We start from the raw sequence: 18,727 nt of genomic DNA on the forward strand, positions 1-18,727 counted from the left end.
AAGACGATCTGATTGTGGAGATGATATTCGTGGTATCCTTTATACCTCTGGTTACAGAGATCGTAGTGTCCCAAAAGACCAATGTTAAACTTAAGTCAATTACTAAATACGTCTTGGAGTGTATCTTAAAAAGCAGTTTTGGAAAGACGATAGGTAATAGATGATAATGTATTGGTTATAACGCATTGCGTCTTCCAGTAATGAAATTACATCTACAGTAGGTATCTATATTCATAGTAGTGGTTCGAAAGTAATGTTGGTATTTACAGTACGATTTCCATTCACAGCTAGTGAAAAGAGCTACTTAACACAATACTACTATTATAGTACTATTATATAGTACTACATAATAATAATAATAATAATAATAATAATCGACCGTTTATGTAGATTACTTCCACAAGATATTACTTAACATTAGAACATTTTTCTTTGTTTTATAAAAAAATAATTCCATGTTGATTATTACCCTTTATTTTGGTGGGCGAGAACTTCTCCCTTCTCTCAGATACATCAAGCAAAATATAAATAATTGCTCTAATTCGTTTGTCGATGTACTGGGGAGAATTGTGTGTTGCTGTGTTTTCAGGGCACTAGCGTGGAGTGCAGGTCCGAGCTTGGTATCGACTCTACCTTGTCTTAGGCGTGTTGTTGTTGTTGTTGTTGTTATTATTATTATTATTATTATTATTATTATTATTATTATTATAATTGTTGTTGTTATTGTTGTTATTATTATATTTTAATATAGTGCATATATATACACAGTATATATTACTCTGCGAGTGTATACTTTTAACAACCTCACATGATTTGTTTCACATTATTTTGATGTATCCACTTGGATATATAGTATTCACATCTAATAAACACTCCTGTATCGTCAGAATTGATTTATATAGAGTCTTTATCTTATTATGAAGATCATTGTGGGATGAGAGGACTACTAGGAAAATTCGTTTTTCCACGAAGTCGTTGTTCTGTGTTTGTCGTTTTAAGGCTTTCTGATTTCTTGTTCTTAAAATTAACCATAAGACGAATAGGTTACACAAATAAATCGGGGGTATTTTAAGCAGTCCATTCGCTGACTGAATGTGCTTTACTGAGGTTTTTTTTTCTGTTTAATGTTTTGGGTTCGTTCTGGTATAAGACTTATTGTATTGTATTCGTACAAATTGACATGGACAGTAGTTGAGACATTTCTAATATGTCCTAGGCCTTTGTTATTTTACCGGAATAAATAGGGACCAGTTAAGTTGTGCAGTGAATATTTTTCTATTAACTGAATGTGTTAAAACATTCTTTCCAAGTCTGATGAAATAAAAACTTTCTGTATATTGAATGCCTCAACGCCGATTCGGTGACACTCTGCTGAGTATCAGAGTGTAATTTCTCTGCTAACCTCTAGATGGAGCGTCGAGCCTCTAATCTTGTAGATTTTATCAATAGGGTTCAAGTGCTTGCACAGATTAAGAGACATTTGCCCTTTGAAAGATCTTAAATCCAAAATCTCCCTTCGCTCTGCTCCGACAAGTTCAGAAAATCTCATTTTATTATTTATGCGCATTTATTCTTGTACTGTTTTAGAGCTACAATTTGACAACAAACTCATTATGAATGGATGGTTTTAAAATATGAGGAATTAAGAAACAGTTTACTACTGTATAGTCCTGCTAAAATACAACATGTAACAATACTGTAGCTGGAATTATAATAGTGTTAAAATAATAATGCTGTTGGTTGTTCGCCGATTAAGCGCAATCAATAGATTTCCTCATACGGACACTAGATTTCCGATCCTGGTGGGAAACATTTGTTGCCAAATTATGCGTTCGAATCTTATTTACGGGCTGTTTTAGTTAAGTAAGGTCTTCTCTTGAGTACTTAACTGTTTAAATTCTGCCCCAGGTGCCTAGTCTCAGTATGTGTATTTCCGTTTGTAATATAAATTCTCAGGTTTACTCACATTATCCTGGTCTACAGGTGCAGACGGACAGGGTATTATTATTACCAACGGAAAAAATAGCCACAACATTATATTCCTGATATGAAAACCTAAGTCGGACTTGAGTTATCAATAGATTTAGTAGAATTCTATTTAATACGAAGAATGAACTTTAGGTTAGACATTGTCTTGCAAGTTACTTTTCATAAGCTTTTATTTCTCTCTATATAATGCATAATGCACTCACTCTAATTTGATAAACTGCAGTGAATTTCTTTTACCAGCAGTCGTGCATGGGAGTCCATACATAGCGTAATTTGGCACCTTAGTTTTGAAAATCAATAAATAAGAAAGAGCGAAATGCTATTAATAGTATACATTATTATCGTATTCAAATACAAATGTATGTAAGTGCTTATCGTATTTTTTTACATTTCTTGCATATGTAAATTATGAAAACAGATTGCGAAGTTTAGTTTCTGCACTATGGCTTCTAAATCAAATTACACAAGTAAGTGGATTAATCGCTGGATAAAATATCTGCTTTTGTGACTGGATGAAATGCAGGAAATGTCACTGCAGAAAAATATTTTCGAAGGGCTTTTGTGAATTACTAGTTTGTTTCATATGCATAGGCTGTGATTTATTTAAGGCGCATTATAGCTCATTTAAATTTGCTATACGATTAATTTGATTAAAGAGTACAACCGGGTCTACATATCTTAAATATTTTAAACCTAAAAACAGCACATTCTTTGAACGGGATTCGAGCATTGAAATGAGCTTCAAAAATTAAAAAAATATATTTAATGATTTCATTTGATTCCTTCTGTTCTACTCTCAACAAGACAGGTGCTATTGCTGCAACAACACTGGAAAGAGAAATTCGTAAACAATGCTGTACACGTGCAATTAACTATTGTTTTGTATTTTGTTTTCCCGTTGAATTACGGCAATTCACAATAGAGAAAACCTGTTTACAACATCGTGGTTTAACATCTAAAACAAACGGAACTTCTTTCATCTTATGACTTTCAAAGAGATGGTTTTACAGTACATTAATTGAATATATCAGTCCTGATGTCTTTTTTAGTGTTGGTATCAAATTCCGAAAATGATAAATATAGTGGTTATTCTTAGCTATAGTTTTTGTTGACAGTTATGGCAGAAGTAATCATAAAAGCAAAACCAAAAAGGTTATAATAAACCTGCGGTTATTCTTTATGCAGGTCTGTGTGCTCGTCTATAGCTCAACAGGAATTCAGAATATATGAATTTATAGTATAAGTGTATGGATGTTACATTCAGGGGTTGCTTTACCAATGGGCTCATTTCTCCTCTGATTGCGCCTTATTTTTCATATATGTCGAGGCCAATCAGTTATAACAATACAGAAGAGCTCCGTATGTTTGGGGGTTTGCACTACAGTACATCTACAGTAGGTTAACTGCGCTAAGGACTCTTTGGTTTCTGACTCGCTAATGCATTACAGTGAAGGATCTGAATACTTAGACTGTACTACACTTAAAAATCTTTAAACTTGAAGACATTTGAAAATCAATCATTAAAAAATAACTTACTAAAATAACTCTAAAAAAAAGGTTGTTGTTTTTTTTTTTTGCCCAAGTGACGTTTAGTCGAATTTTAGGCGCTTGCAGTTGCAAATTGATTTGATCAAGAAACATTTGTCGCAATATGCGCAGGTCTTATAAGAAATAGCACATTTACATAAAATATAGGTTTGCGCACGCATTCTCGCACACATGATAACTATTAAACTAAAAAAAGCTAACAATATGTTGTGTTCAGAGGACATGACCTTTACGTGTGTTAATATAAGCAATTAATACAGTGGCGTTTTGTTAACAAGTTAAGAAAACTTTTTCTTTGAAAAGGCGCTCATTTCGACTGCAAGGCAGTTGTTCTCTCTGTTGACAATGTTATTTTCATCTCTTCATTATAACGCGACAAACTATTACAATTTTTATTATCCTTTACCCACTCTAACCCATTTTAATTGAAACTTGTACCCGAAGGTGTATGTACTATTTAATCGGTCTGAACCTTTGAGGCGATAGTATCGGGATTTATTTCGACAAATTCATACAAAAACACAGCCCCTGATATCAATGCCTGGCTCTCACAGGTCATACTGGATTATGTGTGCGCCAGTCTGTTACTTTTGATCAATTCATTCCAAATAAAGACACAGCGTGCCTATTAAATTGCATTTAACCCAGAAAGCGTTTAAACAAGTCAGACTTGTTTGCTTTTTTAAAAATACAAATTGTTCGAGGCGGGCCTAAACTGCACTTAACAGTATCGAAATATATTTTTTAAACAATAATAAAAATGGTAATAAGCGATGGAAATTAGTATAATAATGAAAAAATAGCGAATTAATCCATATGATTTTAACAGCAAATAGCAATATATCATTATTGCAAGTTAAAACCAACACTAATAAATCCGTTTTAAGGATAGCGTTTATCACAGCCCGTCCTGGATATTTGTTCCCTAAGGATGCGTTATTTACATTATTTTCGTTATTGATTTATATCACTCGATACATACATATAATACTTTACTACAATCATACCCGATAGGGTATTATGTTTGATAAGTTGTGAGTCTGCAGCCGTGTATGTCACACTTCAGCTAATGCAATGGCTGACCGCATTTTAAAAAATGTCCGCAGTTAGGTGGAGACACTTCTATCTGCATTAACAACTCATTTTAAAGTTGACATTCCGAGGGGAAAAAAGTCTAATACTACGGAACGACCATCTTATATCTGACGATTATTAATCTCAACGACCGATCTGCCCTTTATTTAGAAAGAAATACCCTATACGAGTGTTCCCGTGTCCTGTCCGGGAATTCCCGTCTTGAAAGCAGAGTTTATGGTGACCTGTGTCCGTCCATGCAGACATCCTGGTACTGTATATGTGCTCCCAACTATGCAAAACAAATGCGGAGAATCCCGTACAGCAGCTAGTCTTCGGCTTCGGAGCTTTTCTCAGCCCTGGTGCCATATCGGAACATCTTTAAGTTGCTGGGAATGCAGACTCCAGCTAAAAGTTTTCCAAAGTGTCTCTACTCGTTAGGCGAATATTCTCCTCCAGAAATGCCGTAACCAGCGATATCTAAATCACTTTCTTCTTATCACTGTATTAGTGCTGATTTCCCTCGATCGCGCCGCTGTGTCTTCAGCGTGTTCTTGGCTAAAGTCTTTGGGTCCGCTTGGCATGAGCTACAGCTTTAAACATTTTGCAGATCTTGGCAGAAAATACTTCAAAGGCGTCTCTTCTGCCCGCTTTTTCATACATACATTGGCTCGCCCTTGTGTATCGCGGTGAAAGAAAACTTGCACAATTCCCCTCTTCTCTCTCGGTTGTGCAGCTGAAATAAATAAGCTCATGGTAGCAGAAGTTTTGGGAAGTTTGAGAAACTTTTTTTGACCAGGTCTCGACACGTACTCTAGGTGTGCAAGTATTTTTTCCTACTTAGTTTGCCTAATTCCACAGACATAACGCAACCTCGTTTTCTATGTCTATAGCATTTTCTTCATAACAATAATAACAATAACAATTAAGGTAATATCAGATACAATTTTAAGAAGAACGGTGGCAGTTATTTACAGTAAATTTATTAATTTCTGTTAAGATGTGTTTACGATATCATCGTGCATGTTCTGTTTATTCTTTCATATTTCTAGCAATTAATTTAAATAGTGCTACTAACATGGTTTCAATATAGTACTGTATATTGTATACTAATAGTTTCTGATTAGATGCCACGGTGTTTTAAGGCACCGTTTTAAAAACTGAAAACTGTGCGCTCGTGTATTTTAATGCAGAGGTGCACTGACGCAATATGCTATTTATAATTTCAGACTGCGTTACTTTAAGTCCGGACAGTCCTCCGTTATTTTAAATATTATTTCATATTTTAAAGCGGTAATTTAGTTTTCAGTCTATGTATGTGTTATCGTGTTACTCAGCTGAATGCACTCCCATTAGGCTCAAGATTCTTCTGATATTTTTTTTCTGATTCAATATTAGTTTTAGCAAAACTCGCACATACACTTGTGTTCAATGCGAAATTTATGTATACAGTACAATATGCATTGTTCTATAGCGTCATTTTTATTATATGCCACATCAATGTGTTTCCTTTATTTTTAATGATGTGTTTGCTCGACTAAATCGCTTGACAACGGGCAAAAAACAAAACATCTAGTTGAATATCCTTATTGTACAACCTGCTTAGTTTTCTGGCTTTGGATTTACACAACTCTGTTTAAATATTTCTGAAATAAGTATAATGTACAATTCTTAACGGTGTCCGCGTCATTGCTTGATGAAAGCTGTTTAAGGTGGCATTTTTTGCGGATGAAATCAAATCCACCAGCCCATATTTCCCACTGAAAAGAAAAGGGCATGTGCCCATAGCAGTTTAATTCAAATGCCTGGCATCTCAGACTCTGCACTGCTACAATGTGTATCTGCCTACATAAAAATTGAATCCCCCAAAATATATTTATATCATTTGTCTGCTTATGTTATTGTAGGATTATGAAACACAGAATAAGAAGCATTATTCTTACAGGATATCCTCCTTATTACTATCTATATATATAGGATATGTTGATATTTTTTCCATATTTATGCTGTCTTTTATAGGGAAATAATCTTGGATAGTAACTACAGTTATTTTCTCTGATTCTATGCAGTAGAAATTCTCATTTTATGTCCTGAACGTGTTCCCTAGCTTTGAAAATTCCGTGGCATCACAATATTTGTCGTTTCTTTTCCCACATTTTAGATGTAAGTGCAGGACAAAAAAGTGAAGAACAAAGCGGTCTGCTAGATTGTATGCCTTTGGTCTGTTGGAAATCGGAATATTTTGAACAATTGCCCAATCCATATGAAGATGTATACATATATAGGGATTGGAGGGCTCAGATATATACTGTACACCCGAAAGAGAGCTTTGACATAAGTAAATAAAAGCCTCAGGTTTGTGTGGAGAATGGAAAGGGAAAACATGACCTGTTTATTGTGTCACCATGCAAAGCACTGGCAAAATACTGTAAAAGTGGAGTCAGTGCTTTGTAGTACTGTGGTACAACCCTGAGCAGTACGTCTGCACAATGTGCGAGTACATTCAGCAGCAAAGCTCTGCGGGAGCCTGGGCCATTCAGACAGGCACAGAGTCTGCTTGAAACAAAACACGCTGAGACACATGTCCAAAGGTGCAGTCAAGGACAGCCCACACATGCTCGCTGATGGTCAAGCCAGTTGACTGCCCAAGCCAAAGGCAGAGTTGCGATGCCTCATCTCTCTTGTTAGGGATGTCTCTGTCATGGTTGACAAATACTGTACATCACAATACTCACTAGCCTTTGCCTTACTGTGCCGGCGGCCATCTGTCCAGAGAGTGCTATGTCTTTATAGTGGTACCCATAGGTCTCTATCATACTGTTGTTCCATCCAAACAGAGATGGAAAGAGTGTAAAGGGAATGACCAGGCTCCACACAAACCTGTGATCCCCATTGAGCACACATGGACTGTTCTTGACCATTCTGTGTGAAATGATCTCACTGAATTTGCTTCCCAGGGCTTTGTCTTACACATCATGTGCCAAGAAAGGGCTACAGTCCCCCTGACCAGAATGGCTCGCCTCATAAATATATTTTGAAATTTATGCTACCATAACCAAAGTATTTCTCTCATGGACGCGCATATGTGTGTGGTGTTGTTAGGACTGTTCTGAATGCAGATGTCCGGATTTTTCTTTGTCTTTTAACCAGTGTATCTCAACACAAGACCCCTTTCAACTTGCAAAATAACATGCCAGTGTTTCCATAAACTCCTGACGGCTTTTAATCCAGAGGAAGTTGAATTTTCTTTACACAACACAACGTTACACAAATCTTGATTTGGCAGAGTCTGGACCTCTTGATGGCTTTTACAGTCTGTGGGTTCCCAAAGCTATGTGTGAAACTGGGTCAAGCTGACATGCACTTGGTTATTGTTAGATTTGCATTTTTTGAAATAATTCAACTTTGAATTAAAAGTGGTTCAGAGATGACAAACACACCATTTCCTAATTGAAAGAAAAGTAGCTGGAATCCTCTGTATCCAGCACATCCCTTACAAATACGCATGCACTGTGCTGCTAAAATACTGGATAATTAAATATTGCGCAGGAGTGGCTCAATGTGGTCTGAATGGCACACTACAGTATGTGTTATGTTCCATTATTCCTAAGGACAGTAAAGTAGAGGCTGACCAGGACGTTGTCATGTATTCTTTGTGCTTTAGAAACAATTCCTGATGTGACCTCACAATAAGCATGATTGTTGGCAATTGTGGCTGTGGTTCATCAGTGAAGTTAACAGCAGACATGGCTAATGCATTAATTCCAACAGACTCGAGGATTTACAAAGTTATTGCCTTTTAAAAGAAGAACCCACCAGAATGTGTAGTTCATAATGTAAGATGCTATAGAACTGATATCCAAATCTTGTGCAGGGCTTCGTCACCTCCTGTTTGCTGGGTGCAGGTTGCAGAGATTCCCATAGTCAATGACTTGATGTGTTATAGCTGCAATTGGTGCTGGAGGAGGACATATATTTATTAATATGGTTAAACAATGTATTGTTACGAAAATTAAAACTATTTTTTTATAGAAGGGGAAGAATGAAAGTCTGCTCGGTGTACTGCCACTATGGTGCAGTGTCACCGAAAGACCGCAGGTTAGTTGTTGTTAAATCACTTGTGAAATAACCTGCGCACAGAGCGGCCAAAAACTTTTTCGAAAAAGGTCCAAAAGTTTATCGGCTTAGGAAAAAAAAATTAACCTTGAAGGGGCTTTACACGTGTAACCATAATAACATACACGACTCAAAATACTCAGATGGGACGTTCATTATCATTGTTTTAATTGCATTATAAAAATTATGAAATAGTAGATACTTCACAAGCAGGACATTACGATAACTGTCATCAATCAGTTTCAGATTCACATGGTCAATAGTGTGTGCATTCGTATGTATGTACAGTACATATTTATGCCGAAATCACGATATGAGTTACCGTGTTCTAACAGCAAACCTGCGAAATTCCGACCAGCTTCATTGTCGCGGTTCCTCATGCCTCAACCAGAATAACCTTTCTCAAAAAAAGCTGCGTTCGCGCTCTGGAAACTCTCGCCATTATTAATTCTTTCTTTTCGTTTTGCTGCAGTCTGTACTTCTACCCCTTAGTCATGCTTGCGTTAAAACTATTGTGTTCTTTTCGTCACATGCAGACACTGAGAGATGCATCGGATTAGGTTCAGCTCATGAATTCTAACATGTTTCATAGTAGTTTGGTGTTTATTCACCAGCATCATCCTTTCATGAGTACCACTGGGCCCAAGCGTAAATAATTCGTCTCACGTTTCGAATCGTCTAAACGCTTTAAATTTAACACAGACCACGATTTACTGCCAGTTAAGGAAGCTATTTTACTAGGTACTTTTAGTGTCTTTTTATAACTTTTATAACAGGGTTATAAAAGCAAGCAATCGCTGTTTTTAAAGGTGCACTCTCCCACCCACACATACTGTACAAACCCGCGCTCGCTTATTCTTGTGTTACAACGTTGTAAATGAAAAAAAAAAGTTAGAAGAGGAAACGGCTTGTTCAGATGTATACGAAATGGATTCAATCTGGAGAAACGGTCAGACGATACATTCACAGTACAGTACCTTCGGTTACACTGGCGGAATAATCCAACTGTAGAGTTTTAAAGGGGTAAACATTACGGGCTCGGGAGTCCCGATACAGTGTAATCCTTCTGGTCATCATACGGCTTCTTTATTGAAATGAATTAGTTAACAGTCAATCGTTCATCACGTCCGAAGATAAATTGGTTGTAATAGCTAAATCTGCATTTACCATGAAAACACAGAAGTCTTTTATTTATTCCACTGGTGTGACTAATTGGACCACAAAGAACTGAGGTATTAAGAGTCATTAAACCACCGCCGCTCCATTACCTCTGTAAAAAGCATTGTTACTAAAGCTCGCGTATGTTCACAATACCCCAACAAATATACCGCTAGACATTATACCGTGGGAACTAACGGGCCGTGCATTGAAGAACGGAAGACTCCTCTCTCGATAGCCTAAGACAGTTTGTACCTATGTTTCTAAAGAGATCATTTAATGACAGGTATATTATGGGGGTCTTTAGTAACTGTAGAGGAAATCTGCATTTTAACCGACTTATAATTACAAGGTGCACAATTAACCTTTTTTACATTAAATGCGTCATGGTCTCTTACTCTTATTCTCAGCACAAAAGCATTCACATTTCGTCTAGGATATGAAAGCAGTTCGGTCTACGACAAGGACACACAACATGGCGAGTCAGAATTTTATTTTGCAAAAAAGATTGCTCTATCGGCCAACTTTAAGCGGAGGAACTGTATTATCTGCACCGCGTACACAAAACACACTGCTCCCCGCTCTGCCCGTATGCGACACACGCACAATTCATCCAATTCAGAACCCGAGCCCCCTCTGTTTGACTTGACTGTTCTCGGCTCACGGAAGGAGTTGGTAAGCTCGCATACAGTACGTCGTTGCCTCGTCCCAAGCTTAGAACGCAAAGAATGGAACCGCGGACACTTGTTATGTATGTGTATGTATAAAAATCCACCCATTTCACAACATCAGATGGAAATGTGAATGATTTTAATGTGGTTCTGTTTCGTAAAAACAAAAAGGTCCTTTGTCAATATGAACAGAATTCAATGCGCAGCCAGTTTGCCTCTTGCCTCCACAAAAACACAGACCTCTCTGCAGCAGCGCAAACAAACCAAGCCAGATCCTCCGTCGCAGGAGCAGAGCGCTGACCCGGTCCGGCCGGCTCAGCACAGCTCTCCAGCTGCTGTGATTTGCCAATGCGCTCGGAGGGGAGGAGGGGGCAGAGTGGCGTACCGCCGCCGCTCCGGTACTGCGTGGTTACTATGCAAATTGCGGCGATTGCGGAAATAAACAAGGGGGACTCGTTGAATCGATTGCAACTTCTGCACAAAGTCTAACAAACCGAGCAAAGACAGCCAGAGAGTGTCTAGTGAGCCAGCCAGCCAGCTTTGCCAAGCTTGGATCGCTTTCAAAAAATCAAAGGGGAACAAAGCTTATTTCAAAATCCTTTCTATTCGGAATTAAAAAAAAAACAACAAGCAGCAACTGGCCAGATTTTTTTTTCCTTTCTTTCTCTTCCGGGTTTTTTTCCTCTTTTTTTTTCCTCACAACGGCTGCAAGTTTATAAGAAAAAACATTTTTTTACCTTAAAAAATAAACAACAAAGGTGGCTGAAAATGAAGCACTTCGTCTCAACCTTTTAAACTTTCTCACGTACTCTTTACATGGCAATGGTACGTGCATATGTGTATGAAGTGTTATTTTATTTAGCAATCTAGTTTTTTAAGCATTAAAAGAGCAGTGTTTAACGCTTGCAATGAAACTGTTTATTTCGTAGAGCTGCCGCTAGGACATACATACGGTTTCGTACAATTTGTATCTAGTATCAGTGTGGTAGATGATAGTACGCCAGATCCTTTTTTAGCTAGCGTCAGGGAAAGTGCTGAGCTTGCCAGACTTCCCTTGTAGTGTAACGCTTGCTCTGTCCAAAAAATAATATTAGAAAAAAATATCGTAACGTTACGTGCTTGCTCCGCAGAGTCGTCTGACTTCACCGGTCAACCTAATAGAAAAAGGCTTTCTTGAGGTGCTTGAGTGATAGGGGGCTTCTCCAATCAGCTTGGGCGTTGTTTTAAAGGGCTGGAAGACTGCCCACTCAGAGAGCGGCAATGCGTGAAAGAGAACGCCTTCTCCGGAGTGGGTGGGATCCGTCTGGTTCGACTTAGCCTAACTCTGCAGGAGGTTCTGTATAGTACAACCTGTCAAATATACAAACTTCTCAAAAAGTTTCATAGCGCGAGTAAACCACTGCTATAATTTAGATCTTTGTTACATCGGCTGTCTTTGGCTAGGGGTTTAGTGGCGGTTTTGCTTATGCTTGTACTGTGTTGATTTTTTTATTTTTTATGAATTAGATGGTACAGCATTTCCAGCAGCTGGCTTTAGTTTTATTTTTCATCTTAGGCTGAAAACAAAATCCATGTAGCGAACGGACCTGATTTAGATAAGGATGCAGTGTTTACCAATTGTTTTTTTTTCGTGGATAACGATAATAGCGCATAGTACACAGGAAACTGCAGCATTTTCGAATTACTAATGTGCCTTTACAGCGTGGGTCTCTTTCGGCTGTTTAGATTACGTTTTGACTTCGTGAACAAAAACGCTGGCTTACTGATATCATTGGGTTGTTGGCTTCTCTCCCTTACTGCACCGGCGACCCGCTTCGTAGTGATTCTGAACTGGGACGTCGCCTAGCGGGACATAATCGCGCGCTTGGTTTATTGTGAACACTCAGATAAGTTCACGGACACGCATAGATAAGGCTTAGAAATATACACACACACCTCTGCTGTTCGGACAAAAACATGTTCTTCCTCAAAGGACGGCATGTATTGCGCATCACAGCGCTGGACTTATATCATCGGCTTTCTCTTTAGCCTCTAATTGATTTTCTAAGTAAAAAGAATCCCCGGACGTGCTGTGGAACTACAGCTCCCACAACACTTCGTGTACATGCGCTATATACGGAATCCTCATCTCATCCATTCCGGTGTTTCGCTTCCCTGCAATTTAATTATCATGTAAAATTGTAGCCAAACTGTCTAGTCACGCTTTATCTTAACATAGAGCAAAGGGCTTAACACGGGAAACACGTCGAAAGGGGAGCAACCCCCTTTTTCGCGTTTGGCGGTCCTGTTCGTTTCAAGCGCCGTGTTTCTGAAGGTTTCAAGCGCCGCTGGGCAAGGAGCGTTTTCTTGGGCAGTCTCGTGCTCCGGGCTGTGCGGCGGACGGACGAACTGTCCGCGTTTCCTCGTGCTTCAGTCTCGGCTCGTGCGAGAAGATGAGGGGGGAACTTGCCTGAACTTCTCCGTTTCCATTATGTGGATGTGGAGTATGTCACATTTCCCCCCTCCTGCAATATCTCGCATGGGTTTTATGCACGTTCTTAACTCCATGTATTAAAACGACGCCGGTCCATGTTGCTGCTTTTGGTGTTTTACATCGTCATATCCCAGTCAGAACTCATCCCGCCAATGCTTTGGGATAACTCCACTGCTGCCAATCAGTAACCCTTCAACCTACTCTGATTTACATGTATATTTCTAAAAATGCCAATATTATAAAAGGATCAATATAACATTTTGATATGAAATAAACCATGGGTTCTCCTTGTAGTGTTTATCATGTTTAATCTCTAAAATTGAAATGACTCGAACTGGCTATGGTCCTTCCCTGTAAAAAATAGCGGGATTCGAGATCCGTGATCGTTGAACGTGAGACTTCGGTTTTTCGGAGTATTGACCTATTATGAGCTCAGACACGAATTACGTGCAGAAGAGAACGGAAACGCATTACAGTTCTAACTGAAAATAGTAGCCGTGAGATGGGTGACACTCGAAGCTTTTTAAATAAAAGCACCACATTACCATTATTTTCCCTCTCTGCCAGTTTCATTGCTGATATAAAAAACCCCAAGATAAAGTCTGGTCTTTCGGATGCTCCCTCCCTGTTCTGTGGATGTTGGTTATTTTATCACACTGCGACCTGGTCATGTGCACAGTTCACGCTTGGACCTCGTGGAACGACCACTCCTCTAGAGCACGCAAGCAGTTTAACTACTACTACCACTACTACTAATAAAACTCGACTGCAAGTTTATTTCAACCGGTTCTGGGTGCTAAATAAATGCTTCCAATATATTTTGGCATTTTCAGGAAGCTCGCACATGCACACACTGACTTCTCCAAGACGGAGTGTGTTTATGCCTCTCTTTCAGGCTGCATCTTGTCTGAAGGCGGTTGCTGAGATTAGAAGCGCACTGTGCACTTGAGTCTAGCTGTTATTGTTATTTCACAAGATGAATGATTTCTTCTGCCCGTTCAGAGTGTGATAGGGTTGTCATAATTCGTGAGGGAAGCCTTTAAGGTTCTAGAATCTATTACGAGGATAGCTGATTATGTATAGATAGCATATTCGCACAATTCCATGCATGCGTGTTAATGTGTAGATACAGGTGTATTTTGTGCTGAAACTGCTTATTGTGCGTGTTTACTGTAGCACATATGTGCTGTAAACACTGTCACCTGATTCGAGTGGAAGTTTTTGAGGCCGAGTGTGAGCCTGATTTTAACAGCATGACTGCGACTTTTGGAAATACCGACCCATTAGTCTGTCACCTGCAATGACCACACTCACCTCTACGAGCCCCTGCATTTAGGATAAACATTCCCATCGACGATTCGCGGTGTTGTAAGCCTACTTTCGCAAAGTGTTATCGTTGTGTTATCCTATTGCTGTTTCCTAAGGGAACGCCGTATTCTGGCTTTAAAGTGCATTCCGTGAGATGCGTTTTCGGTGTGAGTGAAGCGAATAATACCGTAACTTGGGGTTTCGACGACACACAATCCGCCGATAAGAACGGAGCTTTGCCGAGCTTTTTGTTGCCGTAGACTGTAAGAGACATGTTCAAGACGAGCGAAAAGGCACAGGACGTTTGACTGTAACGCTAGAAAAGTTTAGCATTGGGGCGATCTCGGCGCCTTGCCTCTCGCGAGTTGTTTTTCCACGCTCCTCTTTTACTCTGTCCCTTTCTACGTGTTCTACGGTTCTTGTCTGTGTATTGGACCATCAAATCGTAGTTATGAGGGATTTTCAGTGTAACTGTTTAGGAGGCAATTACGTGCCGGGGCAAGGGAGCTCGAGTTAATTATATGAGCGGCTGAAGTCTCTTCATTGTTCCACCTCTGGGTTTAGCAGTCTGGATGTGTCGCGAGGCTGGAAGCGCCGCATATTGCCCGTCCACAGCTGAACTTTCCTGACACTGTCACGTCCTAGCGGTACACGAGTGTTATTAGCATTTTTTTTTCTTGGCCCCGAAGGAACATTTGAAGATATTTTTTACAACTCTTTCCGCCTAAAGGATTCTTGTAAACGCGCGTTTATGAGTTTATCGATTTCTGCATTGTCGGTTTTTTTTTGTTTGGGGGGCGGGGGCTTCTGGTAGGTTTAGCAAAGGAGTTCAAGTCATCAGTGAAAAAAACAAAAAGTATTAATGATGTAAAGGCAATTATCTAGCTCCAGCAGAGTGTTTGTTTTCCTGGGGGGCGGAGGTTTAGATTTCATAATACTGAACCGGATTCTTTTAAAGCATGCAGGTGCGATGATTTGAGCCATAACCGGGATCGCTATGTTCCTTAGATGGTATCCTGTTCTATTGTATATTTATTCGAGAGTTCGGTTAGATCCCACATGTTAGCCATGCAGAGCACTGTGAGCATACGGTTTGTCTTTAAAAGGAAACGCCGAGCATTTTAATGTCAAGAGAAGGGCTGGAGGAATGTATATTCCACAATCAACTGCAGCGGTATTTGCCTGACGAGATTAGATTGCAGCGTTCGACGTTTTTCGTATTTTTTTTTAAATCCGGCGTGCGCTTTTTAGATGTTTTGTTGAGGGAATCCCTTGATACGCCGCTGGTGAAAGTTGTCTGATTCCTGTATTAGAGGGCTGCACTACGGCTTTAACAGCTGAGTACAGTAAATGTGTATAGTGGAGAAGCTGTAACTCGAGGCGGGGTTAAAGTTCAGCTCTATGGAGCAGCGAAGCGCTGGTTGCAGTTCGCAGAGTTGGAAATGTGAAAGCAAGAAGCAGACTTGAATTTTTTTCCCTCTCTCTCTCCCTCTCTCTGTCTCTTTTTTTTTCTTTTCACACATACACACACAGAGATACACACACAGACACCCACACACAATCACACACACACATACACGCATACACACATAACACACATATACACACACTTCCTAACCCACAATAAAACACAGCAGTCATGTATTCTCCGCTATGTCTGACCCAGGTAAGTGATTCTTTTGGTTTCCGACTTACAGTTTGTTCTGTTTATGTATATTGTTTCCCTCCTACCAGCGGACGGGACAGCGCGATACAGTATGTAGCTAGCTCGCTTTAAGAAAAGTAACTTTGTGTCCATTAGGTGCTGTAGCATTCCAGTTCTGGCAGGGTCATCCGTGCAACCACATGGCTCTTGGCGCCTACCTTTAAATTAATAGATTTTTATTTTACTGTAGTATCGGTTGTGATTGTGTTTTGGAAATTGCATTGCGTTACCCCGGTCCAGTTTAAAGATTGCGTTCGGTCCTGATTTTTTTGCTCTACGCCTCTCGGACGGTCTGCTCGACTCGCAGCAAACCCATACAGTCGTGCTTTCATTGTGTTCAGAGCGAGGACTACCTCGTCAAAGCAGCGGATGTTTCGCCTTGCTTTTTCAAATGTTATATTTGTAGCCATGACCGCTAAAAGTGATTGTTCGCTCGCGCGGTTCCATTTGGTGCACTGTCTCCTCGCTTTCAATTTAAACTTGACCGCGGCTGTCACGCTTTAACTGATCTGGGACACCATACCCCGGCAGTCTGCGACCATCGAAGCCTACTTCACGAAACAAAACATGCACTCTCTCTTAAAAAGCAATGGGGACAGCATTTCGGAATGTCTGTATAAAGGGCGTTATACAAAACCCGTTTTTTTTTAAAAAAAAACAACAACTCTAAAAACATTAACAACGTGGGAAGATTTCGCGTACTTTGAGTCTACTTTGAAGAAAGCTGCCGCTCGAGCCCAGTTAAGGAGCACGAGACGAAGGCAGTGCTCGGGTTTGTGCTGCGCGTGTGAGATACGAGGAATCGCCTGAGATTTCAATTAGGACGAGTAACTACATTATTTCTGAGTGACAGTGCATTATGTACAACGTACTTCTTTACCGAAGCTGACTTTAGCAATAAAAACAGTTGCGCTGTCCTTATGTGTTTGGTAGAACGCTTTTCCAGGATAAAACGCGAGGACTGAGCGCTGGACTATTAGATTCACGTGTTCTGAGATTATTATTATTATTATTATTATTATTATTATTATTATTATTATTATTATTATTATTATTATTATTATAAAGATGCAGCATAGCGCCAAGGGGCTGTGAAGATCTGCAGTTGTAACTTCACTTCTCGCTTTCGGGTTAGCCCACTTGTTCAGTGCGCTTTCCAGGCATTGATGTGGTTTTTAGTTTATTTCTAATTTCATTAGAAGTTGCAGGCAGGAACGAAGTGAAGAGCCTGGCGAAAATACGGAACCGCTGAGATGTAGGGAGAAATAGCAACACACAATTACTGAAGTGCTAAACAAGGTGAGATGAGGTGAACTGGGCTCTTAATTTACTTGAGAGTCCCCCCGATCACGGCGGTAACATTTCGTTCAGAAATACCCTTTCCGAAATACTAGGCACTTGCAGGGGAATCGCAATGTATGGAGGATAATTTCGACCAGTTCTTTTCTATTCTTAGCTGGTCAGTGCAGCTAGAGGCCAAATTAACTTTCTTATAGAAAAAATAAATAAAATGTCAGAAATGTTTCTAGTCGTTAGATGATTAGAAATCCGTACTGTACCTCACGCTAGAAAGGACAACTTTAAAGCTTTAATGAAACTTAGAAATATTATTTTTTAAGATTTGCTGACTTTCTTCGTACATCATGTTATATGTAACGGCAACTAAATTTTACCTTTAAAAATCCGAGTAACATTATAGCAGGGGGTTTGTTGAATAGTGTCGGGGAATCTTTGTAATGCGAAGTTTTCTTTTGTAGGTTTTTTGGTTATACTAGCAGTACATTTTCCTGAACGGAGGGGAAAGCTACCCATTTCTATAATATATTTAATATCCTTGGAGGAAAATATCTTCAAAACTATCCTATGTATTGTCAAATTGGAAGTCTACTCCCACAGTATCCTCACTCCTGCATTGATAATCCAGGATTGCAATGCTGAGCTATACATACCAGAAATACTGCACAAATATATGATTCTAAGGATTTCTGAAAGTACAGTATGTTGTGTGGAAAAAAAAATCACTACCTTTGTATGTTGTTTTCATCTTTTCATGATGCTCAAATTTTAATTGACTTCATAAGGACATAAATATTATTTTATAGTGATAACCCTAACTAACTTTACATTTTATGATCTACCATTTGCCGTTGTAGTTTTTTAAGTCTCTTGTAGTCTTTTTCTGAACATGAAAATCCTTCGGATTTTGTGTTTTTGAGTTCTGAAAGTTTTGGATGTTTCAGTAAAGACACAATTGTTGAAAAGCTTGATGTTTACTAACACACTGAATTGTAATTTCCCCCAAAAGTCATAGGAAGGAGAGTTAAAAAGTGACATCCTGAAGTTGTTATTGTTTTGAAAAATATTTCACATCATAGGTTTTTGTTTTGCACTAAATGGCACTAGGTTAGTGTAAAATAATAGTTACATTTTGCATACGTATACACTGTATACTGTAAAAGAAACAAACTGTTGCCTGAGGGCTTTCCAAAATGAACAATTTGAGAGACGGTTTCTTTTATCTTTGCAATGTGATGTGAGGTTGGTTTCTATATTGAACATTTAGCACATTTGCAAACTAATTTGTAGAAAAGCAAGAGATAATCTTGTTGAGAAATGAGACTATACTTGATTCGGAATCTGTATTATTGACTTAAGAGGTAAAAAGCGATCAGTTTCTAAATCACT

General features: G+C 39.1%; 1 protein-coding gene across 14 annotated transcripts in view; it reads left to right on the forward strand.

Moving 5' to 3' along the window:
• Window positions 1–18,727, forward strand: part of nfia (nuclear factor I/A) — a 300,532-nt gene that overhangs the window by 74,652 nt on the left and 207,153 nt on the right. The window contains exon 1 of one of the 14 annotated variants that reach the window (XM_015356151.2): window positions 10,964–11,381. The exons of 7 other annotated variants lie outside the window; for them this stretch is intronic. In XM_015356151.2, the coding sequence (XP_015211637.1) occupies window positions 11,373–11,381 (9 nt within the window). In that variant the 5' untranslated portion in view covers window positions 10,964–11,372. Of the gene's footprint in view, window positions 1–10,963; window positions 11,382–14,256; window positions 16,004–18,727 lie in introns of those variants that run through there. 6 more of the 14 variants (XM_069194350.1, XM_015356149.2, XM_069194353.1 and 3 more) reach the window with 6 other exon arrangements.

Source organism: Lepisosteus oculatus, chromosome 9, assembly GCF_040954835.1.
Source record: "Lepisosteus oculatus isolate fLepOcu1 chromosome 9, fLepOcu1.hap2, whole genome shotgun sequence".
Lineage (NCBI taxonomy): Eukaryota > Metazoa > Chordata > Actinopteri > Semionotiformes > Lepisosteidae > Lepisosteus > Lepisosteus oculatus.